The sequence below is a fragment of the Pungitius pungitius genome, chromosome 14 (genome assembly GCF_949316345.1).
Source record: "Pungitius pungitius chromosome 14, fPunPun2.1, whole genome shotgun sequence".
NCBI classification, from domain to species: domain Eukaryota; kingdom Metazoa; phylum Chordata; class Actinopteri; order Perciformes; family Gasterosteidae; genus Pungitius; species Pungitius pungitius.
The window spans coordinates 9,188,817-9,215,718 of NC_084913.1; the positions used below are offsets into that span (position 1 = coordinate 9,188,817).

The 26,902-nt window shown below is 44.0% G+C and overlaps 1 protein-coding gene across 2 annotated transcripts; it reads right to left on the reverse strand.

Annotated features, from left to right (window-relative positions):
• Nucleotides 1–22,284: 22,284 nt before the first annotated feature.
• ptafr (platelet-activating factor receptor) lies at nucleotides 22,285–24,760 on the reverse strand. Of its 2 annotated transcripts, none has more exons than XM_037487605.2 (2): nucleotides 24,631–24,760; nucleotides 22,285–24,524 (listed from the first exon to the last, which is right to left on the reverse strand). In XM_037487605.2, the coding sequence occupies exon 2, from the start codon at nucleotides 24,498–24,500 to the stop codon at nucleotides 23,361–23,363; it is 1,140 nt and encodes a 379-aa protein (XP_037343502.2). In that variant the 5' UTR covers nucleotides 24,501–24,524; nucleotides 24,631–24,760; the 3' UTR covers nucleotides 22,285–23,360. The 2 variants fall into 2 exon arrangements, with proteins under 2 accessions (XP_037343502.2, XP_037343501.2); XM_037487604.2 differs by having other exon boundaries at nucleotides 22,286–24,509; nucleotides 24,631–24,754.
• Nucleotides 24,761–26,902: the final 2,142 nt, after the last annotated feature.

Here is a 26,902-nt window from a genome sequence, read left to right on the forward strand (position 1 = left end):
CCTATTCCCTTCCTCCCTCCCCTGCTCCGTTATCTGTTCTCTCCTCCCGCCTTATGTAAAACTCCTGTCTGCCAGTGGGAGTTAGCACATAACTAACACATCAGCCAGCGCGACACGGTGCGTGTATGTATGGATGCACGTGTACAATTGCAAGTATTGATCTGTGGGCATTTTCAAATGTGTGTGTTTGTGATTGTGTGTGTGTGTGTGTGTGTGTGTGAGTGAGCAGGGAGCACTTTGAGGCATGCATCGTTTTCCAGGCAGACAAATAAGAAAATGCATGACAACTCTTGCATGACAGTCCTGTCATCATCCGTCCATCAATCAACTTTGCAACACACATACAAACACACGCACAGTGCTCCCAGTCCCTCTGTCACACACACACACACACACAAATACTCACATAATGCCAATGTAGCAACACGGTGATGGAATATTGTGTTGTTTATTGTTCAATATACAGCAGAACGAGAAATAAGTTGAGGGCTGAACGAGTGACACCTCAAAATCCAGTTGGCGTTTAACCTTGCCCCAACAATTCTTATCATTATTTCTGTTCATATGGTTGTCACTGGATGTTTGTGTCACATCAAATTCTACTCAAACTTAGAGGACAGATGGAGACAGGGGCCACTAGCCGGACAGGTGGATAGTGATGGAGAAGAAATAAAAGAAGCTGACAAAACCACTCACATATATATGTATATACTGTCAAGGATTTTCTCCTGGGAACTATCTCATTTTACAGTTTTTCCTTTTAGAATTCCAGGCACAATCTGTCCGTCACCTATCCTTAATCCTACCAATATGTAATTTTAGTATGGAAATCAACCACCAGATGCCAATGTCCACAGCCAACAGCCAGCTAGCTCAAGGCCTTCCCCCCTGTCTCCATAACCAGAGTGTAAATCAGAGCCTGAAGACGCGAGTCCCTCTGATCTCTCTTATCTTTAAGCCATATGTTGCCCTTTCTATTCAGCAATTTCCCCAAACTTAGCACGCCTCTACCCTAAAAAAATATGAAAAGCCGGTTTTATTGGTTGGGGTCTTCTGCAAGTGCATTCGGAAAGGTATGAGAGGGGCAGGAGGGGGGACGTATAGATTTATTCTGGGTAGAGTCAGTGGAATGGGCTGCCTATTCAACCGCTATCTTTTTCAATTGTACACAGTAGATATGAAACAGGAGCTCCCCTCTACCGTGGAACTGTCTGGGAAAAGGTCACAGTGCTTCCTCGCTCGCTGCATGCAGTCAATTTGTTCAGTTGAGGAGATTCAATTCTGAGCACAGGCCCAACCGGAATGAGAGGACAAGTGGAGCATTTGAAATGTGTCATTATGCTTCACTTAGTCACTTTAAAGAATAGTCATTAGTAAGATTAACTGGCTTATCCAAAACACAGAACATGATGCATATTGATTATATAATTACCATTTGTGCCATGTCCAATTGATTCTACTCCCAGCTTGATATTTTTGCAGGAAGACTGTAATAACATAATTTGAGTGACAGCTGGATTCTGCAAGGCTGGAATAGGAAAGGTTGTTGTATGCCAAAGGCGTGGTCATATAGATAAAATATGTTTCCAGCTATTTTAAATATTAAATGTATTATGCATGGATGGCTCTCATTTATTTCGTGCGTCTTCCAGTTTGATAAGTCCATGTAAATGGGTTGTATTTTCCCACAGCAGGAGCCCATTGTAAATGGGACGTCAAAGGAATACAGCCATCTCTCTGGAAATAATGACAAACCCAGTGGGTGAAATCCTTCTTAACATTCTGTTTTATGGCTGTTTTTCAGCGCAATTTAGATAGCTTGAAAGTCTCCTTATTATAATTGCTATTTGTAAAAGATGGCTCTTTAGTTGCTAAAAGTAACTGGCTTTCATTTTTTCTTGATGAGTTTTACGGTTAAGAAAGGAAAGAGGTTGTCTGCAGGATAACAGACAAACGCTGCAGTGTGGAACAGGAACAGATTGGGTCCTTTGAGAAGCTGAGCAGATTCACCATAATCTGCTCTATAATGTTCTATAGCATTTTATTGTAACCATGGTTTGAGCCTTGATTAGGCAGCATATTAACAAATTGTGTCATGTGCAGTCCAAAATATTACTGATAGACATAGTGAAAAAACAACATAGCAATACATCCAATAGCATGCAGGGAAATATGATGGGTCATGCAAAATGACAACCATTAGACACATTCAAATGCACATTGTGCATGATGCTGCTCTTGCTAACACATGTGAACGCAGCAGCATGCGTACACAGAAAACAAATTAGACAGAGAACATTTTCTAAACTACTAGTGTCTTTATTATAACAGGAAATTAAATTGCTTCACATATGAAACAAAAACTCACGGCATAATGAGGCAAATTGCGAAATGTTTATTATAGGATGAAACCATGGCAGATTATGTAAATCTATACCTTGACTAATGACATGAAAATGACATGTAATGCCATGTTATACATATTCATAAAAATGTGCTGATCTGCTGTCCATGACAGATCTATGGCTACAAGAGGTAATGTTATTATGCATATGTATGTGTGCTCGTGAACGTTTTCCTCTGTGTGTGTGTGTGTGTGTGTGAGTGTGTGTGTGTGTGTGCAGTTTACGAGTGACCAAGGTCATGCTTTAGGGTTTTCCTCCTCCTGCCCAGTGCTATAATAGTGTTACATGTAATCCAGAGGACTAAATGGACTGTAATCTTGATGCTGCCTCCACCTGCAAAAAAAAAGGCCCCCTGTGGGAGAGGGGCGGGGGGGGGCATTGTTTGACCGCCCCATCCATGGAATCACAACATAGGCCACTGCACGGCAATGAGGACGACAAATGGCAAAGCAGAGGTAATAAGCAATTCAGATCAGTCCTGCTGTCAGAGGATATGGATCATATTGTGTTTGTGTGTAAAAAGAAAATATGATGTGCCGCCACGAGGGAGATAAAACACAACTTAGAAGCAAAGCCTCTTTTTTACAAAAAATCATTGGCAAGCTAAGTCGGTCTCTTTTCTACGGCATCCTTCTTTGAAGAATCTATTTTTGATCAATTTAGGTAAATCGAGCTATAGCCAAAACATCATCTATCAACGTCAAGAGCTAATCCTGCGGAGTCTTAAATCAACAGCGACATTGCTCAAACATGAAGAAATCCATTACAGAAGAATTACATCTCCACTGAGAAAAAGATTGTCACTAACGCACTAAAGCCATAATGTAGCGCTATCAGTGTAAAAGATTCAAAGCTTCATTTGTTTGGAAAGATGAGCAAAAGTGGAATTCCCAACAAAAATAATGTTCTGAACTTATCACCAGTATCACCAGTATCTGAGGGTAGAATCGTGCCTTTGGCAAGAGTGACATCCCCAATTCAAATGAATGCTCATTCATTTCACCCATTCATTTCATCAGCTCATACAGCTCATACAGAGCTGATGTGACGTTTTCTGCGTTTGAAGCAAGTACTTTAGCAACTTGCATGCTTTACAGAAAGAGTCAAAACAATCTATTTCCATGACTTTAACTTAAATTGAAATCATTCAAAAGTTTCTAATTTGCATCACAACATCTTCACGCCGTTTTCCTCCGGCTGGCTTTCCTCCGTCTTCCTCTTTTCTCCCTCCACACCTTTGCTCACCTCGCTGCCACACATCAGTAACAATCTCATTTACCGCCCCATTAATTGCTGGATTCCCGGACCCTGGTGAGAGGAGTGTGCGTACGTGTGTGTATATATAGTCTGCAACACGCAGCAGTGTATTTAGGGACAAAGGTGGAGCAAAGAAGCCACTTGGTGTGTCTCGGCAGCAGTAAACCTCCACCTTGTGCTGTAAAATGTGGCCTTGGGGATGAAAGGAAACGGTATACACACTGATACAGCAGCTATGAAGCATTAGCAGTCATTATTCACTCAATAAATGATGAGATTAATCTAGGTAAAAGTCATCAATGCTCTCTGATTTCTAAGTCAGAGCTGTAGGATAGAGAGTGGAATTTTTGGATATCTCAAAGCATGTCATGTTTTGTACCTTTAGAAATGTATGTGTCCACAACGTTATTGTGCAAAAGACTGCACTTGAGTTTTCTTTAACAGAAAACAGGGAGAGCGACACACACACACACACACACACAAATATAGATCTATTCACACACACAAATCACCTTTCCATCCGTCTCTTATTGTCTTACTAGAAGATTCGAGTATCACACAAAGTAAAAGCACAAAATGTAGAGTTGCACATTAGTGGGGGGCTGTTAATGAAGTGAGTCCCTGCTGCAGTAATTAGTGTGCAGATTTAACTACATTAGCATCACATTCCTCCTCGACAGTGCTCCGCTAGGGCATGACAGCGCTCACAGGCAGAGACATTACCGCTATTTGTTGCAACATTGATCCAAGCTTTAGGGATGCTGATGCTTTATTAGCTGAGGGGATGCAGGAGGAATTCTTTCACTGAAGTAGTGCGAGCTCTGCTGCTTCGTTTTGAGCTTTGTTTGTATTGGCGGCGGTGCTTTGAGGAGCATCACGAGCGAGACTTTTCTGATCCCAAACGGAGATATAAACCCCTTAAAGGGACAAAAAGACGGCGGTTTGTGCAAACAAAACATTTGCTGCCATGAAAGGGAAGCGCGCAACTGCAAAAATAGTTATCAACAAAACACCTTTGTTTGTTTAAAAAAAATGAGGATTTTTTTGCGCGTCAGTTTGTTTAGAGAGACGTGCAAGCTAAAGCACTCTCTTTCAAGGCTCACGGATGAAAGCTTTAAGAGCAGGGCTGAAGAAAGACGACACCTCCGCTCAGTTATAACCTCCACGTCTTTGCTGAAATGATTCACCCTCACTTTCCATGCACTTGTGCTCCCTACTGGCAGATGCCAGTTACATTTCCGGTGTGCAATGACTCTAATGAGCATCTCTGCATGCAGGGCACATCGTGTGGATACATGGCCATGAAACGAAAGCATAATTACACCAGGGAAGTGCTTTTGTCTCTTCATTTTCTCTCATCCTCACCATTCTGTGCTCCGTTGCCCTCAGGTGGCTGTGCTTCTTGCACGTGAATGCACTGCGGGGGGGAAAACCTCGCTCCGTCTCTCCGTCTCCCTCAGTCTTTCTGTCTGTCACACACACACATGTGAAGACTCCCAAACTCTGTTACGATTGTTGTCAGGGTAGGTCCGAAGAGAGTGAAATAAATTGAGGGAAAGGATCTGGGTCTATGATGGGCCCGATTCCTGGATAAAGGTCAAGTGAATTGATGGTTCCACGACGACTGGCGCAAGGACACAGGGTTATGACATCTTATATCTCCACTGCCACCGCCGCCAAGGCCATCAACGTTGTCTCCGTCACTGCAAGTTTTATGTTACCAGTAAGTGGCAAATCCTATGTGACATGCCAAGGCTTTTGCAAATTGTTGGTCTTTCTCTCTCTCTCTCTCTCTCTCTCTCTCTCTCTCTCTCTCTCTCTCTCTCTCTCTCTCTCTCTCTCTCCCTCTCACTCGCAGGTTTCATTTTGGAATGAATAGGGATGTTTAAGTGGTGGGTCGGGATGCCGTCAAATCGTCCTTGAGTGTCATACAATAGATACAAAGCAGAGTAGAGAGGGGCAAGAGCGAGAGGCGGAAAAAGATAAGAGGGAGAGGGTTAACAAAGCGGCTGTCAGAGAACAAGGCGCTTTGTCATTGTCTGTGGCATTTAATGAGCATGAATTAAACAATGACAGGCCGTAATAACCTAAGAGCCGGATGTGTACGTGCACGGGCGCTTGTGTGTGGATATCCAAAGGTTTGCTTCTGAACTTATTTTGACTAAGCCGCCGTTACTGTACGCGTTTAACTGATGCTGAGGAAAAACAAAGTGCTGTATTCCAACACTAGTGGTACAGATGTAAAACATAAACACGTTGCAAAATGAAAAACAAAGACAAACAAGTCTGGATGTTAAGAGATTAGGAAACTCGCTTTACATGTCAATTGCAACAAGGTCCTCGACCAGTCCCTTGTCCGCTGTCTCGTGGTACCGATGTCACATCAAATGTCATTTCAATTGACGTGATTTCTGCAGCCGTGCCGGTGCCCCGGGGGCCGCAGGAAGGGAGAGAGCCCTCAGGTTCTACCCAGCAACCGATGCGTTGCACATCAAAAAAACAACAGTAGTGGTGAGATCGGGTGAGAGCCCAACGGTTGGAAAGGTTGGATGGTGATGACTCATGGCCGCCGGTCTGCGAGCCTCGGAAATTTGGCAGGTGTCGGGTGCGGCGCAGAACGCTAAATCTTGGCTCAGCTATGTGAAATACTGATCAGCAATACTATGGTTACAAGTTCCCTCCACACGTTTGTAAATGATAAAAAGAGGCGACACGCTGTGTGAGCGCGACAGCATTTACACAGAAGAGGCCCCCCTACAGCTGCTGAAAACACTTCCTTTGTAATTGATTAAAAGCACACGCAAATATGGACAGTGTTATTGTCATGGCAAAGCTTGCATGCCAGTAAACCATGCAGGAAGTTAGCCGTTACTGTTGTATTTGAAGCCTTAAACGACATCATGGAGCTGAGTGGAATAATGGTTCTTTGAAATCCATAAACGGTATCAAAGGACAAAGAAGCTACTAAAAAGGCCCCTGAGTACGTCTACAGAGGCCCAACAATGGTGGTTTAAGCCCAAAAATTCAAAATGTGTAATTACTTGGTCCCATGAAACATCATCTTGGATCTGTGGATCCTTCCTCCACTGGCAGCACAAGGCTCTCTTGGCACATACTTGGACAGAAAATAGCTTCCTTACCAGTCTCCTAATGAGCCTAATCCTTGATGTTTGAATCCCACTGCCTTGTAAAAGGTTTGGCCACCCTGTTTCTCCGCTTTCCAGCTGATTCCAATTAGCTGCTCCCAGCGAAAAAACGCTGAAGACAACAGTAGCGAGAGGAACAGCCCGCGTTAAGGAAGCTCCTCGTCTCCGCGGGTTTATGTCATTTTCAGCCTAAATTACAGAGCAACAGGAATGCAAAAAGAGTGCATTGCAAGACTGCAAAAGAATGGGTTGGTGGGAAGAAAGTGAGATTAGAGCAATAGACAGAAGGTGCTGGACAGAGCCTGAAAGGGGAAAAACAGAGGTTGTTTAGATAGCTATTTAGAGTAAACGAGGGAAAGGCCCAAGCTTGTTCTGGATTCTGACCAGGCACAAACACTGCATGTAGCAGAGACGTTTCATTTGCTGTCTATTTGAGTGGAAAATGACTAGCTGTGATCCAATCAGACTGCCTGTCACCGGGACGTGTCAGCCGGCGAGCGAATATGAAGAAATGTACACAGACTAGCCCTCCCTGCCGCGAGCATCAATCTCCACCATCAGATTTAACACGCTGAAATTAATCCAGACCAACTGGGCGATATGTAGATCGCAGCGCCGTATTTAAATGATGGCGCAGCTGTCTGAAAAGGATGGATGGGTACCCAGCACCTCGGTTTGGTTCAGACCGTGCGCACATAGATGTCTGCACTGATTGCTGCATCACGATCCAGATTTGGTGCCGTGTAAAACAACGGAGGATGTGTCGGGCGAAGGCCTCATGCATCAACGTCAAATGAGGCAACAATAGCGCTGTGAATGCATTGAAATAGGTCAAGCTGAGTGCGGTTGATCTCAGGTCTTTTACGGAGCAGCATCCGAGGGGGGCGCCTCTGTCAGAGTGGAAAGTAACACTATAACACCAACAGGGGGGGGATGCTGGCTGTCTGGATACACAGCACCCCCTAGAGGACAAATCTGAAACCAGGGCTCCTTTCATGTGTGTGAGAAAAGGACTTAAAGAGGGGAAAGACGGAACGTGTGTGTGTGTGTGTGTGTGTGTGTGTGTGTGTGTGTGCGTGTGTGTGTGTGCGTGTGTTTGTGCCCTAAGCGGTAGGTTAGGCCGAGTAAAGAGGCAGACTGAGTGACTTTATACTCCTGATAATCTGGATTAAACCCCTCTGGGATAGCATTAAACACCGCCGGCTGGGCATTACACACACTCAGATACACACACACACACACACACACACTATACCCCCTCTACCCTCCTTTTTCTCAGTATTGTTTTAACACTACACAATTTATTTTACTACGAATGTGTGTGTGTGTGTGTGTGTGTGTACATTGGCATGGTCAAAAATCCACCTCTAATATCGGGCTCTGCGTGTATCTCTAGATCTGAGTGTGTATCTGTAAGTGATGCGTGTCGTTTCCTGTGAACACCCTTCCGTACGAAACACCCGAGTTGTTTCACTCACACCGGTGGACAGCGGTATTCTAACGCGGGGCGATGTCAGTGCTCAATGAGACGATGGGAGGGATGGAGAGCTGGTGGGATTTGCCGTGGATGGCCCAGCGGGGGTATTAGTTTTGATTGGATTGGGGTTGGGGATTTGTGTATTAAACTGAGATTAACATGTGATCCAGCATTTTGCAGGGAGATCCGCACGGCGGAGGTTGTCCGCTGACCTCCTGCATGCTGCCTGATTGGATTCACCTCTGCCCTCGGCCTGCTGGGTCCAGGGTTCCTGAGTTGTTTTGTGTTCCTGTGGGCTCTGTGTCTCTTTCACTCCGTCCTCGGGTCTTTTTCAGTTACTATCACGCTCGGTTGAGCTCCACTCACCTCTCCTCTGTTCCGCCCCCATTTTCTCCACTAATTGTAAATTCGATCCTGTTCACAAGCTTTGCATGAATACATGGATACGCCTCTCATGTCTGTACAATGAATGTAGCCAGCTAGCTTAGCACCATCTCTGAATCCATCAGCCATCACTCTGATGACAGGTGAGCCCCTTGGTGAGTCCCTTGGGACTGTATGTCGCGCATCCGGGATGGGACTCAATTTTTCTGAGCATTGCTTGTTGTTCACAGTCCGATTAGCATCTTGAGATTTGAGAGTCGTCGAGAGACAAAGTCTGTGACCGGATCGTTTCAATCAATAAAAAGATGAATCTCGCGAGACGACGACAGCCGACGGGCTCCCAGGTTGCGCTTTTGGCCTTTGTTGCTCGTCACGTAAACTGTCCACTGCAAACTGAAACACCTTTCATCTGCATGTGAATTAATTTAGCAAAAAGAATGTATAAGATATCTCAAATATAGCAATGACAACCTCCTATTCTATAATTCTACTTTACACAAGGATAATAATGAGGATATTTTCCCCAAAATGTCACAATATTTAGGCACTAAGATTACACTGTCATTGATAAAAAATACAAACATTGTCTGTAGAGGAAACAGGAGACTAACCCTGTTTCTGTCAAAGTCATTTTGTTGACCCGTCCAACCAGGCTGCCATCCCTCCACTGCAGACTTTTGTAGCTCGGCCCCATATTCACTATTTTCTTCTTTGCTCTCAACAGACAACATAAAAACATATAGGTTTATTACTTTGGCTCATGCTTGTGAAGGTATTTTTTTATTTTCTCGGGAGAACAGGCTCACACTACATTGCGCTACATCCATAAAAAACAGATTCCTTTCTTTGATGAAGACAAACCATATTAAATCTAGGTCAACTTTCATTTACATCTCACCATCTTCCTCAGCAGTTTGCTCAAAGAAAACCTTGAGCTAAGAGGTTTTCCTGTCAATATCCGAAAAACAACTAGAACGTTTTGAGTAAAGAATTTCCCCCCAGGGCCCGTTTTGTAGCTGCTCTTCTTTCAGTCATATTGCATGAGCTTCACCACCAAATTTCAATATGTTCTTAATCTGTTGATGAAGATCATTTAAATGGATTTTAAGCTCCAGATCAGCTCCTAAATGAAAGAACAAGAGTAAATTCTCAACTTGAAACACATTTTTGCAGAAAGCACATATTCATCATCCATTTAACATGACAAGTGCATCAGTATGAAAACTATTAAAAGTAGATGCAATAACAGAAGCTCAGTTGGTTTATGTTCTATACTTAGCTTTTGATTATACATTGCTTTTTCATTTTCCATTTTCTCTGCTATGTCATTGCTTATTTAATATGTTAGCCGTTTTTGCTGTTAAATCATATTACTAATGCCACCGCACCAAACTGATTCCCCCAAAGGGATCATTAGGGTTTCATCCTAAAATTCTAATCTAACTTTGAGTGCTGACACCTTCATTGCAGATTTTCACACATCGCCCGCATTCCTTGCCTCAGACTCAGAAAATAACCATCTTTTGCCTGCCAGAATGCACCATGACGCTGTGCATAATCGGCACTGTTGTATTCCGTTGATCTCTTCCTCCCATTTCCCTCAATTGTGTCGGTCCGCTATTTGAAAGCCTCAACTGATGACTGTTTAAAGTTGTACAAAATCTGATTAACCTGACCCCATTGTGGGATGTTCTGCTAATGCTTCCCAGAAATAAAAAATGGCATTTGTGCATCTGGTGTATTAATCTGTGTGTCAACTGAGTCCACAAGGTTGTGTGAAAGCTTACCAAGATTAGAGCTCACAATGGAAATCAAGTTTCAATGGAGATAGTCGATGTGTGACAATTCCATCACATGAGCCACAGACATGAACAGCTCTCTCTCTCTCTCGATGTAGGATCATTGAGTCTACCGAGTGGGTCATTGATTTCCTGTCAGCAATGCAGGGGCTAAAGTCCATTAGGCCACAATCAGACCGACAGATGTGCACACATGCAAACCTGCCACACAATGTCAGACCGTGTGTTGTGCCAACACCACCAACTGCATCCAAATCAACTTAAAGCTTCAGATTTTTCTCAGGCAGTAGACCTGGCGGTTATTTGGTACGACACTTTGATAAAGTTGTGAAGACTTAGTAACCTTACGATTCTGTAAGGCAGTGTTTCATTGCCATTTCCATCTGGAAGTGTGTTTCACCACACTAAAAATGAGAGATGAGTGACCACACCCACCAGTAAGGTCATGGTGTACTGATACACCCTGCGGTGCATCAGCCAAGTGCACCGGGTTTTTTTGGAGGGGGGGTCACGTGCACGGCAGTTCACCCGCTTGCACCAGCGGACAGACTTCTGCCCCACCTCCCCCTTCCTCTCCCCCTTCCTCTCCCCCTTCCTCTCCCCCTTCCTCTCCCCCTGCGGTTGACAACCGAGGGCCAACACTTTTCTGACATCGAGAAGGTTTAATGAAAGTAATTAATTTGAAGAAGGCATAACTTTATTAAAAGAAAAATGTTCAATTAATGGTCAAATAAAAGAAATGTCCATACACAGCCAATTTGTGACAGGCTTTGTGACAAGAGATGTCATTTTTAAACCCAAGCTGAGATGCCTTTGGTATGTCACTGAAGTGATTTTCTCTGACTTGATAGAACTGCCTCAAGGACCCCCGAATAACTTACAAATTATTTTTTGCACAGGATCCGCAGTTCTTCCCTCGACTCTCTATTGTCCCCCTTATATCAGTAGCGTTCCCTGTTATGACATCATGTTGTTGATCCTAAAGTATTGCATGTTTATTCATCTTTCAACATGTGTAGTGGATTGTTACATGCTCTAAACATGCATTGCATCATAATGTCTCTCTATCCTCTCTCTCTCTCTCTCTCTCCCTCCCTCTCTCTTTCTCGGAAGGACATTTGGTTGAATGATGGTGGTCCAGCAATTTGCTAAGAGGCTCCAGGTGGAAAGCCGTTATCAGCTGTGTGCCACGAGATTACCTCCAGCAGCTTTCTGCTCCAACTTTTCCCTCCCAAAGTCTCCCATTCACAAGCTGCTCCCAAGACACACACATGCAAGCACACAACCTTATGGACCTGCACAGATGGCAACACACACACACACAGAACAGATTTATTTTCTTTTGATGGTTTTTCACCATATTTCCCACTCTTGTTCTTCTCTTTCTGTCTTTTATTATTTTTCTGTCTCTTGGGTCGACATCTTTAAATCAACACAGCGATGCTGAATGTTGACTCATAAAAGACCTCAGACCAGCACACTTTGGCCCGAGGATTCAATCTGCCTTGCGTGTAGCAGTCACTCTGCCTCGTCTCCGACTTGAGCTGTTAAAATATTAACAAAGTGTGTTTTCCATCTTGCTCTTTGAGTAGCGCCCTGTGACAGGTCACACACACCAGAGCATGAGAGGAAGTTAACACCTTTAAAGAGCTTAGCAGCAGCCACAGCGAGAGTCGGAGTAGTCACATGTTTCCCTTCCAGGCAGCTTTTGACAGGATGGTTTATTGTAGTGGTGGAAAACTTCAGAACTGTTTACCCCAAAAGCATTGAAAAGGGTCAAGCTCAATCATTAAATACCACCAGGAAATTGATGATTTCAGTTTACAAAACTGGGGGTTTTTGTCTGTCAAATTAGATTTGTTCTCATGCTCTTTATTTGAGTCAATACATTTGTGTTTTATTCGGATCGAGCTCATTTAATTTCCACCCTCGAGGATGTGAAGAGGGAGAGGCTTCTGGTTGGTCAAGAAGAGAGCAAGAGGATGGCAGCAAGATGGATACATAGTATATTAGAGATACAGATTGGGCAAAAGATACAGATTAAATCAACTGGGTTGAAAGACAAAGCGGCGGTGAAGTCTCCACTATCAAGGAGAGTCCGAGGCCGTAATGTGAGGTGCGCAAACAAAGATAAAACGGCTGTTTGGCTAAAACATTTTTCACTTTCAGGATCCATTTGATTTGTCACGAGGACGAGGAAAGATGTTCAGTGAGGTGAAAAAGGACGTAACAATTTAATCACTGGCTGCAACACTGCTGGTCCTCCCCCCGTCACTCTGTCCTTGCCTTCCAATCGACGATTCGCCGTTCATCGACGTCAAGACCAAATATGTCCTCCAAGCGGAGCCAAAAACCGGAGCCCTCCTCCCACCGCAAAAAATAGGCCCAACAGGTGCATCCTTCACTCTATGCCCAAATCCTGTTAAATTCGGGTGGTAAAAAAAAAGTTCAAATGCTCTTCAAGTCCTCTCATTTGTCAACGGAGATGCCCCCTAAAAATGGGACACAGCATCTGTAAGTACCCCGCTCGCCCCTCGTTAGCGCGCCCTCCCCGTCTGCCCCTCCTAATTGCACCGTGGTACTGGTGCGTCGGCCGTCTATCGCGACAACAGGCGGCGGGTACCAGGACCGAGGGCGGGAGGGGGGGGGGGGAGGGGAACAGGACAAGAAAAAAGACGAGAACTAGACAGAGAGGGGACATTGTGACATTGTTGACTTCCAAACTGTACAGATGTTATTCAAAGCAAGGTATAAATTGTTACCAAACCAAATACAAAGAAGGTTCCAAGAACGTACTGGCTGTTATGAATTACGTGATGAATTAAACTTTAAGATTCAGAAACATAGCACAACTTTGAAAAATTTTAGTCCAACAGTTAATGGTGTACAATTGTGGAACAAACTGGAGATGGAGTTGAAACGATGTCCAAACATCAACCTGTTCAAAGTCAAATACAAACAAAAGACTTTTGAAATATACAGACAAGAAGAAATGTGTTGCCACTAGGGGGAGCATGAATGAATGCTTGAAATGTAGCTGTTTGAATTGCTCAGAAATGTTCTTTTTTATTTCTTACTTTTTGTTTGTTTGATTTTTTTATTGTTACTTTATTTATTTTATTGTACTTTGGGGTGGGCTCTTATAAGCTCTTGCTTCAGTCCACTCCTTTTGAGCACCATGTGTACTGCTCAAATAAATAAACAAATTCAAAAAAAATTCAGAGGGGACATACGGACGGACACAGTCCAACAAACGGAGAGCAGTGGGGACATTTGGAGGATGCATGAGGCAGTTATGAACCTATTTGGTTTCTTCTACGGAAGCGCCCGAGTGTCACTAATGGCGAAGTAGGGGCTGGTAAACACATTTCTGTGACGGCGCGACGCTGCCGGAAAAAACAAATTAAACTCTGTTCTCGCATTTAACACCCTCTCGACCCTTTTTTTTTCTCGCTCTCTATCTTTCTCCCTCCCTCAATTACTCATTTCTTGCCACTCTGGTTTCCCACCTCAGTCCCTGCCCGCCCCGTCTCTTTCAACGGGCCCTTCCGCCCTCGTCTTCGTCTTTCTCTCCACATCCTGCTCCCTCGCTTCTCACCTCCACTGCGCACACCCTAAGGATGAAGAAGCAGAGCCATGCGCGTTGGGACGGGATGGCGCCTCTCTCCGCAGGCCACGCCCGCCTCCGCCTCTGCCCAGGACACGGGGCACAGTTGGCAAGCACTGCTGCCCCCCCCCCCCCCCCCCGCCCCCCTCCGAAGGACACGGTAGCTGCTTTCTGGCTGCTTCCACTATGATGGGACCGGGGATGTGGGGGTGTAATGAAGCGTCCGGGTCCTTGTGTTGACTCGCCATCGTGCACAACGGCTGCCCGAGCTGCTGTTGGGGAACCGGAGCAGAGTTTGGGAACAAAGGCCCGGAGTGGTGATTCAGATTCAGATTGCGTGCTCGCTGAGAGAGAATTAAATAAAGCCCACGAGTTGCCTTAAGTTGTCCCTTTCTGCTTCCTCAAATTAATCTTTTCTTCGGCGGCTCGATGTAAAATGCCTTCAAAGGCGAAATTTGGCATCAAAAATACATGAAAGCGAGCGTTGTCCTCTCCAGGGATGTCCTTTTCCTCTCCTCGTGGATTTAACTTGGGTTAGAATAACTTCTAAATACATAGCTCAGCTCTGTCTGACCTCCACTCTGGGAGAGATTTACACACACGTGTGAGCAAGCGTCACCTCGCTTCACACTCACTGCCTGTTGTCCTTCAACATATCGATTCGGGAGTTTCATTTTCTCTCTTTCCTTCAAAGACGTCTGAGCACTAGAGGCTAATTTGTTGGAAACTAACCAAAGCAGTGGTAATGTCCCTGATGCGTGCAGCATTAGAGAACAATTTAGTGTGGCATCAAGGTATTTTTGGAGGTTAATCTGCTGTTTGGTGCTGTTTAAAAAGAAAAGAGTCAGTGTCAGCAAATCGCACATAAGTGGCAATATGTACGGATATTATAACAATAGAAACAAGTCAAAAAAGGATATCCAGTTCATGAGTGGAAGCTTTCGCAGTTTAGTGAGCAAGCACAAAGAAGACATGTCATTTAATTTAAATACATTTTATTGATCTTTTTTTATTATTGTTTAAAACTCCTTGGACACTGACTTATTAAGCTTTTATTGCTATGCATGAAGTAAACATGATTTTGCCGTCAGGTTATTTATTGTATTTCCGCTGAGACAACTATTAGGAAAGGTGCCAAGTGAAGGTGCTCAACTACTTGCAAAGTGTGTGTTTGCCCATTTAGCGAGGTGACACTTTGGATCGACCATGCGCTACTACAGGGCCGGATGTCGGCGTGTGAGGGGTTGCACGGGTCGCTAAGTCACTAACTACGGCTGAGGGAAAGCCAGCAGGGGGCTACGCTAACACCTATACCGAGCTGAACAGGGTGCATACGTGTATGACCCCATGTTGCGTGTGTGTGTGTGTGTGTGTGTGTGTGTGTGTGTGTGTGTGTGTGTGTGTGTGCGTGCGTGTGTGTGTGTGTGTGTGTGTGTGTGTGTCTGTGTGTGTGTGTGTATGTGCGTGTGTGTGTGTGTGTGTGTGTGTGTGTGTGTGTGTGTGTGTGTGTGTGTGTGTGTGTGTGTGTGTGTGTGTGTGCGAGGGCGCTAACCCCTTCCCGGACTTTAATTCTTCCGAGGAACATTAGTAACAGACCAGAACACCCCCATCTGCCACTGCTCTGTCCTTCAAAAGGCCTCCCATTCTTTTCTCTCTCCTTGTTTATAATCGTCTTTCGGCTCTTTTTGAATCAGTTTGTAGTCGGCTCCTATTTAAATTTTTTCAGGTTTCAAGACCTCTTCTTTTTACTTATCAAAAAGGTTGAGCCCTTTGTTTTTTATTTTTTGCTGTTGTTTCTAACTTGTTTCTTTTCTCGCCTTCACAGACACTCTCTCACACACACACACACACACACACACACACCCCTCGCTGCTTCCAACGCGGTGAATGGGAAAACTGAATACAATAAACGTTATCACAACAGCCACTGAATTCGGAGAGATAAGAAATTCATTAGGCGCCGTCTTGCTAATGACGTGCAACGAGATGAAATTATGGCAAGGACAAAAAGGATGTAAGAGACGGGAGTAGGGGAGGATGGAGGGGAGGAGGTTGAAATGAAAAAGGATGTGCGGGAGAAAGTGTTTCCCAGGACGGTGCACCGTATCATGGCGCGCCAGCTCCATTGGCTAGTGACCTCTGCAAAGAAGTCAAAGAACTAAACGAGGCTTCATTCATATGTCAACACTGTTTCCCTTTGTTCTTCTTCGCAGCCTGCTTTCCTTTCTTTCTCTCTTTCCCCTGTACGTGTGATATTACTCGCCAAACCCCCTGCAGAGGACAATGGAGGTCGCACTCATGCACGCAGTCTCTTCCTCGGCCTACAGCTCACACACTTCTCAAGGTCGTTTAAAGCGCAGGGCCTCCGTTGACTAACAATGGAGGTTCACAACCTCTTTGCCACGGTGCCACATGGGCAAAGAGACTGTGGCACATCAAAAACAGACCACCATAATCCCAATGTCTGTTCCTCAGTTCTCTTAACATGTCCTGTCTCTCTCACACACACACACACACATACACACACACACACAAATCCACCATCTGGTGCCCATCCTGCCCCATGTTATAGCCCCCTCTGCCCCATGCTGGATTACTCCCTCAGTATTTACATCTTGCAAATCCAGCCGGTGGTCTCTGATAGGGGCCATCTGTAATCTGAAGGTCATATTTGCAGCATTTGTGTGGATGTGTGTGGTTGTGTGTTTATGTGTGTGTGTGGGTTCTCGTGTGTTTATCGGTGTGTAATTTGTTCGTGCCCAGCACAGGGAGAGTATCAGCATCCGCGACATCTGTTCAACACAGGGCCTACACAGCAGAACAGAGTACATCATCCGCACCGGGCAGCGCCAGGATGAAGCTCGCACGCACACACACACACACAGGAAATCCCTTTCAGGTGTATTATGCTTTTTATTTCTGATGAGGTTGTTTTATGTTTTTTTTTTTCTGTCTACTCTGTTCACACCACATTGTTTGTGCATGTCTGTCTGTCCTGGTGGAGATCCCTCCTCTCTCCACAGTTTGTCTCTGCACGACTTGGTTTGTTCAGGCTCTAAAGCCCTTTGGGGCAAATCTATGCTTTTCATTTTGTGCTGTGTACATGTGGTATTGCAAACATTTGCCCTGGCTGTTGAAACACACAGCATATCCCGCAATACTGAAACCAGCACAGCCAACGGGTTGCTTTGACCCAATGTAAATACTTTTTGAATAATAGTGCTGGATTATTGATGCAAATTGAAAATGTTATGGTGTTGACCTATTCAAATCTACGTTGGCTCTTTGTTAATACGGTAACTTGTTAGTGTGGTAGACTGAATGGCCACATCTTTCAAACCCCCTGCCCCTGTGTTGCATTAGGAGAAGTTGGAGTGGCCCTTCAATGAAAAAATACTTGGAATCCAGTGTGTTCGTCAAGATGTTAACAAAGCTTCACTGTTTTCTACACGTGCATTCAAGTAAGTGTGTTCGTCTGCAAAAGAGCACACTTGCTGTGCAGTTGTGCTCATCTGATTGTGGTTACCCGCGATCGGATCGTCTCTGTCCCACCCAGAGCAGGCGGAGGAAAGGCTCTGAGGCTACAAATTGGAGTTTGAATCCCGGTATTTGTTGCCAGTGAAGACAAAAACTCAAGAGGGAGCCACGCAAAGGGGAAGAACAAAAAGACTGAAAGGAATTCACAGCTCACCTGCTGGGGTGAGGCGGGGAAGGGGGAGGGAGAGTAGGAGTCATGAAGATGAAGTGAGGATCGTCTCTGTTCTCTACTGAAATGCAATATGATGGCGAGGGAGCTCTGTCATTTCCTGCCTGGCGCAGGAAGCGTCCATCTGGAGCCGATTGGTTTCCGTCCTCTGTTGTCGTGCTGCCTGTCACTGTTGGCCGTGTCTCTCAATGCCGTTATCGTCCCCGAAGCACCGAACACGGCCAGCTGAGGGAGACATTCACTCATAGTTTAAGGTGCTGTGGCAAAATGGACAGGAAGTGGGGTGTATACCGTTTCAACCGGGAGGGGGGTTGATGGAGGCGGTTGAAGGGAGTCTGTGGCGGGGAGGAGCAGCGGGACGCCTGCTGGCAGCCGCCTGTTCGGCTGTCACATCCCACCGCACGCCACTAAAGCAGAAGGAGGCCACTCGTCATCACCGTGACACCCAATGCGTGACTAGAGGAGGGAGAAGAGTTATCCATCAAAAAATGACGTCAGGATGAGTGCACCATTTTGTCTTTCTGCACACACACACACACACAACGCCATCGTATTTCATCTGGGTCATCAGGAACAACTGTCTCAAAGAGGAAGTCTTTCCCCCCCTCAATAAAATGATGATGTATTTTCCTCTTTAACGAAGTGACTGCACCCCCCTCTAAATAGGGGGGAAACAGCGGGGGAAACTCTTGAGAGCCGTGACTGTCAAACCAAAAGCAAGTGTTTGGTTGTGGTGGTGAAACCAATAAACCCGACATATGTTATCTTCTCTCTAGATGACCATTCAAGGTTTAAATAGTATCACACTGTCATTGTTGTATCGTTTTGGTAACCCAAAATGCTTTTTGTATCCAAGAAACGTAAATACACTTAATACTTTTATGGAAGTTTTATTTCATATTAATTGAAATCCTGTAATCTCCAACTGCCCTGGAAACATTGATTTGATGGATCTTTAAGTGACTTTTACGTCATGAATACCAAGCATCTAGCAGCCGGAATTGCAAACTGATGTTTGGGGATGAAAGCCGGAAAGGAGGGCAAGTGCCCTCTGAGGATTTTCTGAACATATAGAAAGAAAAATGAGAGCTGAGCTCCACCCAGTGGTGGATTGATAGCTGTGTAACTTCGGCTATAGCACCTTAACGTCTGTCCCATATCATCAATATTAATACAATTTGAAAGCGTGTAAGAAAGAGTTTGAAAAACTCTACCACGTGACGATGAGATAAAAGTAAGGCCATTTTAGTGCTGTGTTCACAGCTTCTGCTTCCTTCAAGTGCCCAAAATCAACAAGTTATTGCAGATTATGAGACAATGCTACTTTTGAGGGAACACTTTCCCCTTCCCGGGCATGAATTCCTGCAAATCACCTGGTCCTAAATCAGCTTTTTCAGTCACTACGTGTATAATGACCCCTAGAGATTACATTTTTCCAGAGGTGGTCAATAAAGCATAACGTGACTTCTGCAAATTGAATTTGTCAAAGTCAATAAAAACTCAAATAAACAGTGTGGGACAGTAGTACGTGTGGAGCGTGTGTGTGTGTGTACAAATGCAAACATCACACTAAGTTAATCCCATTACTCTACTGTCTTGTATTGGCAGGGGGGGGGGGGGGCAAAGTTGTCTGTACTGCAAACCAACAGGCATGACTGTAGCCAATGGGGAGAATAATAAACGAGTAATGAATAAAAGAAGAATAATGAAGAGTAATGACTTTGGGGAAAAGTCACACAGATGCATTCACACGGGGGCAGGCATAGATAATTATACGGTATCACCATTTATCTTTCTCTCAGAGAGACAGAGAAATTCTTCTGTCCCCTTTGGTATACATAGCCTCATTTGGAGGAAGTCACAGATGAACACCGGATTTGTGAAGAAACTGACGCCATCGTGTTCTCTTCCTTAAAATGGAGAAAAACAGGAAATGTGGGTTCAAATGAGATCCGCCTCACACTCTTTGACAATTTTAAAGAGCTATATTGAGCATTATTCTATCATGCTGATGGCCACATAAGCAGACACCACCCGCCACCACACATACACACACACGCACACACACACACACACACACACACACACACAGAAAGACACCCCCCACCCAAAAAAAGGAAACACCGTTGAGGAGCTGCACCTTCCTCTCTTTATTTTTTTTTTCTTCAGATACTGTTGATTTGTCAACGCAACAGTTTTATTTTGCAAGACGTACAACTTCCTGCATCTCGGGGACGTAGATGTCAGGTCGACCTCTGCTTGTGCCTTGGGCCTTAACAATGTAACACATTGGGCCATTTAAAGTGTCAACAAGAACATTTATCAGATAAATTGCCATGATACAAAAGCAGCAGTATTTCGGAATTAAATCAAGATACTTCTGGCATTGTGTGGGAATTAAAAAGCCTAAACAGCCTCCAGTAAGGAGATCACCTTTATTTATGGGGATGTTTTATTTGGAATTCAGCATGTAGTAGTAGTAGTAGAATAACAGGATCACCAAAAAATACAAAGGACTTTAGTACCAAAACACGTGTGAGGAAGTCACATTGAACCTTCCGTTTAATTTATATGACCCAGGCTTGTACTTCCCCTACTCTTACCTGTGCTTTAAAAAAAAAACATTTGTTCTTTTACCTGTTTGCCTGAAGTGAGAGTGGCATCTCATTCTTGTTCATCTCTAAACAACATGCTTCTTAGCTTTTCTCTCCTGATGTTTTTGTGTGAGAGTAAAGGTAAGGATACTTTTATTAGTAAATGTTATAACAGAATCCAGGACATTGTTTTTAAAATGGATTTTTAACTTGTTTTTGTGCTTCAAGTGAAATCCCTGAGTACAACAACATGGCCGAAAAACGACACTTCTACCAAGATTCATTTCTCACGTCCACCTGCTGTTGAAGGTAATTCAGAATTTGATTATTTATTAATTCCACTAAAATAAAAGTATAGAGCAGGGCTGGCAGGTCTGTTTTACCTAATCATGTTTTAAACTAACTGCTAATACTACTATTACTAACCCATAGCATATATTACATTACTAACCCATAGCATATATTTTATTATATTTTAATTTTTATCTTATTGCTGCACTACGTTGTCTGTTGTCTATTATTGTTGTATCGCCAAGTCAAATTCCATGTACCTCTAACATATAATGGCAATAAACGTTTCCTGATTCCTGATTCCTAATAATTAAACGCTGACATCCTCACAATGGCAATGTGAACATGCTGATGTTTGGTTGGTCCAGGGCTGCTGGTTATGCTGGTGTTGATTTTCTCCATTCTGATGCAATATCAGTTTTTTCTTTTACGATGTTACAGAACACAGGGAGTCCCCGAATAATATCCCTATGCTCTTGGGTAATTTTATGGCCAATAGTTATGACACAATACGAATCAAAGGGATTACATTCTTACATTTGAGAAAACAAAAAATCCAACGAAAAAAAAAAAATTGCGCCCAGGAAACTAACGTTACTGCACTGATTGAGTGATGAGCGGGAAAACGAACGCGCTAAACAAGAATGATGGAGACGGACAAAACAGTTCAGAATCCACAGTTCATGCCATATTTAGTGGTTGTAGTAATGTTTAAAATGTTTTATTGGATGATCTGCACTAAAATCATCTATCTCTTTTATTTTATTTTTTATCTTTTTTTGCTATTACACTTTAATTTGTAAAGGTCTTCCTTCAATCAAAAACAACTTGATTGAGATGTATTTTCCCTTGCGGGAGTGGGTTGGCAATCTGACACTTACCGAGCCAGAGCAGAGCGGCATTTACCGCTGCGGTTTGCTCAGAACCACTCGGTCTATATCGTCTCCGTGCATGCAACAGGTTGGTGGTCTGCTTTTGCAGTTCACTGCTAAGCTTTAATTCTTCTTTCAGCGCTTCAGCCTTCCAGTTGTTGGAAAGTCCCGTTTTTTTCTTTGCTTCTTTTTAAAACGCTTTATAGTGTTTTGTTGTGAAATACAACTAACTTTCTGTGTTTTTTCCCTGATTCACAACAGTCAGTGAGCATTTTGGAATATCTGCCTTAGTCTGTTCTCTCCTGGCTTTGATCACCATCTTTGCTGTTATTTTCTGGCTGGCCTGGCACAGACTACACGGCACGTTGATCACCGGCGACATTGCAGCTAAAGGTAAAAAAAGAACAAACACAATACCATTATCATTTCCCATCCAAATCTTGTAGAGATGAATGTAAAATCTTTAAACAAGTTCATCCGACCATTTTTACGTCTTTTTACAGGTTTTCCTGGATCTGAACAGCCACCAAAGTAAGTCGGTCCAAGAAGAAAATGTGTTAGCATTTGGTCCACGTGCATATCTTAACATCTGATGATAATAATGTCCTTACCAGGGAAGGTTGGCCACAAATTGACACTGAAAGTGACAAAGAAGTGTACATAAATTACACTAGCACCTGTCAAAACTACACCGATCTCAACCCAACCACAGTGATTGAGGACAACGTGTATTCAAGTCTATCATGAGCGTGGATGTGAAGGTGGAGATCTGAGCATTTTGTTCAGCTGTTGAATATTTGCAGAGAAAGTTCAGCATGACCATCAACCTGAGTAATGAGGTTTATTGTATGTTTTCTTTTAGTAGCTTGATTTGACACATACTGAATGTGGTAAACATATTGCACTATTGCAACAAAACACCAATGGGACATTCCTTTACTTTATTTCTACAATTTTGATAAAACCTGTTATTTGCTACAGTTCTGTGCGTCTCATGAAGCATGTACCTGAGATACTGAGAGATCTCTCGGTTTGTTGATGTGTAAGACACAGTCTTTTTATTTTACTTGTATCATATGAATAAAATAAAATTAAAGTAAAATTTAGAAAGTACATTTTTTTAATGTTTAATTATATTAAAAACACGTTTCATACATACAAATTAATACAAAATACCTCATAACTCACTGGCAGTAAGAATAGGGCATAATAGAGTAGAACGGTGGAGAACAGAAAGTGTTGTCATTCTGACTCATGGGATTTTTACTCTTATATAAAATACAGAATTTACCACCACTGGATGCCAGAGGGGAAACGTAGCTCAGGCGCTATTGCTTCTGTTCCATGGTTTCGCAACACAAGAAATAACCCGTCAGTAAAGAGCAACACAAACTGTCATTGCTTTGATGAGGGACAAGAATTTCACATTTTCTACTCATGTCTGATGTGAGACCATCACGCCCACTAAACTGAAATGTGTGTGTGTGTGTGTGTGTGTGTGTGTGTGTGTGTGTGTGTGTAATCTACGGTGAGAACTCTTCAACTCTCACTAAAAAAGAGATGATTAGGATCTGTACGTGGTTATTTTCCTACTAAACGACTTCTGTTCAGCCTGAACCTCACAAGTGGAAGGCATGGTGGCTGATACAAATCAGCTTGCAGATGCTGTGTGTGGAAATAAACTGTGAAATTCTTGAGAATGACACTGCAATACATTAATACAGGAACAGCCTGTAGTTCTGGAGGGGCAAGAAAATGTGATCTCTTTTAAACAAAAGAAACAAATGATCACACTTTTGTACAAGTATCAAATCTGCATAAATCAATTTTTTTCCGGCTCCTGGTGCTCACTCTGCAGTCTTTGGCTGTGCACAGACATCTCGGTGGTGAGCGTCCTCGAGCAGCCTTCTCCCTTCGCTATTTTTTTTATGTGTGCCACGATGAACCCTTTGAACTTCTTAGTGGCAAAAAAATAAACCACAGGATCCAAAATGCAGTTCAGGCTCATTAGAATCAGAGTGATCTGATGTGCGTCGTTGAGCGCCTGACGGGTGTTCGGGGTCCAGTCCACGTGGCCATAGTCCGTTTCTATCTGCAACACCGCCAGTGTCCAGAAGCATTGAACAACATGATGAGGCAGGAAACACACAACAAACACTCCCACCACTGAAAGCAACATCTGCAAAGCTCTCCGTTTCACTCCCTTGGGCTTTTTGGATGAGAAGGACACCGCCCGTTGAGACTTTCTTGACGTGACCGTTGCAGACCGGACTTTTGAGCTCTGAAGAGGACTTTTGGAAAGCAACACTTGGGCAATAAGGAAATTACACACCACGACCACAAAAAAGACAAGAAAAAAACCTGCAACTATTGCAAGGTTAAAGGCAAAAACTACTCTCTTCCCTGAATCAGTGTTGTTATGGTAACCCTCAAAACAGCGGGTGACATTGTTATCATCAGTATTGGTCCCTGGATATACAAGGAATGTAATAGAAATCGCAAGGGTCAAAAGCCAGATGACCACGGACACGATGATCCCCCGACTTCTGTGGTCTGAGGTGGCCACATCCAGAGGCCGCGATACCGCCCAGTAGCGGTTGATGCTGATGGCGCCGAGGAAAAGGATGGAGCAGTACGTGTTGATGAAGAACAACGTGCCAGTCACCCGGCACATGAAGTCCGTGTAAATCCAGTGGCCGCGCCGTCTGTAATAGTCAATCCAGAAGGGAAGGGCACACACGAAAAGGAGGTCAGCGATGGTCAAGTTTGTCATGTAGATGCGGATTTCTCCCATGGCCTTGGATTCTCGGAGGCAGCGCAGGACGAACAACACGTAGAGGTTAGCGATGATCCCCAGGATGAAGATGATGCTATAGACGACTGGGAAGGCGACATATCGGAACTCTGAGTCCAAGAAGACGGGGGTCCCGTTTTGGGCCACCTGCTCCGTAGTTGAGTCCATAATTTGTGTCTGTGGGAGAGAAAACTGTCACATCATAAAGCATGCTGGGCTTTTTTTACATTTACCTTTCTTACGTACATCCAGCTAAAAATATGAGTCAAACCGATGAAGGTTAGACTCCACTACTTACGAGACTGCTTCTTCTCCTTCAATATCTTTCAGGAAGTAAATGACTGAGCAGTTGTAAAACTCCCCAAGCTGGGCGTACGCTTGCCTCTTTATGGTGTCTGAAGTCAATGTTCTACACAAGAGAGATTCTTTCGAAATGATGAGGGCAGTCCCGACATGTTACAACACCCCTTCCAACCTCCTTTTCCCACAAAGCACTAACCCCACCTACTTTTAAGCACAATGCCAGTATTACATCTGGCTTTTATTTCTGTCCTCATAAAATATTTTTAAAGATTCTAAGCTACATACCGAAACCCAAAGGATAGTAGTAGTAGTTTGATTAGAAGCGGTGCAGTTTCACTTTCATTATATTTATTGATATAATTATCGACTGTATTTAATTTAAAGGTTGTGAGATAAAGTCCTATCTCTTTTATTACTCCGATTAGTTTGATGCTTATTGTATTGTCATTAGAATACCTTCATCGTTGGGTGCATAGTCCATCAGAGACGTGCAAACATGTTCTGTCAAGGAATGCACTGTATATTGAGATAGATAGGTACCGACCAATATTTAACACATCCATACATAATACTTCTCTAATCCCATGTTAAAAGTAACAGAGTTGATATTTTTATGTGCAGTAATGCATTTTAAGCACACGGGGGAGGAAGAGGCAAAGAAAAAGAGCAAAGATCTCAACCGTCCAGCAGTGAACATTGCTGGGACTGATTTTAGACCAGGTGGAGCTCCATGCTGTGTGAAATACCTCTCTCTCCCTCTCTCTCTCTCTCCCTCTCTCTCTCTCTCTCTCTCCCTCTCTCTCTCTCTCTCTCTCTCTCTCTCTTTGTGCAGTTCAAAGCAGCACCGGCCTCGTCTGTGGTAAATGTTAAATTCAGGCTCTTATGTACAAACACACAACACAACACATCCGGAGCCCCGGTGTAATTACTATAGATTAAGGTTACCGAGCCTCCCCAACCGTATTGCTGTTATTATGGCTTGGCAGTGGAAGAGGAGTGCAGTGCTTTTTGATAGTTGTGCCCCGCATGACTGCTAGAGCTGCCGGGCCATTTCTATGTATACTGGCTCACGCTGTAAAGAAGGTATACATTTTCACCATACATTTTGCCGTTTGCGTGTTTGAGTGCCGACTCAAAAGATTCCACAGCAAGATGTGAGATGTGCTTCAGTTCAGAGAACCGAGGTGTCTGATGGGGCTGAATTATACTGTATACGTTGTAAAGCATCACAGCGCAATTAAAAACAAAACGAGAAACATTATATATATATATATATATGAACCAACTAATGTTAGGCCAGCTCGCTGTGTTTTAGGCCTGAACACCTGTGTTTGGCTGCTTGCAAACAAATGATCCTGCTCAAACATCCTCCTCTATTTGGCCTCTGAAGGGCCCAGAAAGAAATGTGAAATAATCAGATTCAGATTCATGCTGGTGATCCCGGGTGTTCTGCACCCCTCCGTGGGTCACTCCAACGAATCGTTCCTCCCAAAGAATGGTTGTACTTTGAGTCCAGGTGTGCGGATGCAAAGAGAGAGAATGCAGCCAGTGGCTTGAATGTCTTTACATCTGTTGTTTTAAGTGAAATCTCTAGCTATCGCCCTGGAAGAGGCATACCGTCACAAGTCACAGTCATGCATTCCTCCGGGAGGCAGTGAGCTGCCTGTGCAGCTCCTCTTTTCCCATGAACTCCTTTTCAGTCGCTGCTTCACCTCACCTTGATCCCATGGCACTTGGCCTCGGGCCAATGTGAGACACTCTAGTGGGATCATTTACTGGCACCCGTATGCTCAGGCGACGCGTGAGGATGAGGATCGATAAATAGGTGTTCGCCAGGCACCTCTTGATTGGCGGAGCGTTCTTGGCTGAGGGGACAGTGGAGGTCTCTCACGGGCAGATTTACTGCATGCCAGAGGCTACGGTTTAAGGAATGTCCCCCTGCAGTGAGAAGCAGAGGGCCATCGGAGGGTGAGCTAGACGGGCTGAGACATCTGTACTTCAAGATCATATAGAACCTGACAGCAAGAACAGATTGTATTGTTTTGGAGCTCTCTCTCTCTCTCTCTCTCTCTCTCTCTCTCTCTCCCATGGGACATTCTGCGTATTTCCGGATTGAGATATGAAAACCTCAATATCTCAACTCAGCGTGGGCTTAGAATCCACTCCATTAGTGTTTTAAAGTGGAAAGGGCTGTCATGAGTGTTTTAGGTTCGTTTTTAGGTTCGTTTTTTTAATAAAGCGGTTCCCTTCAAACACAACATCTGCAC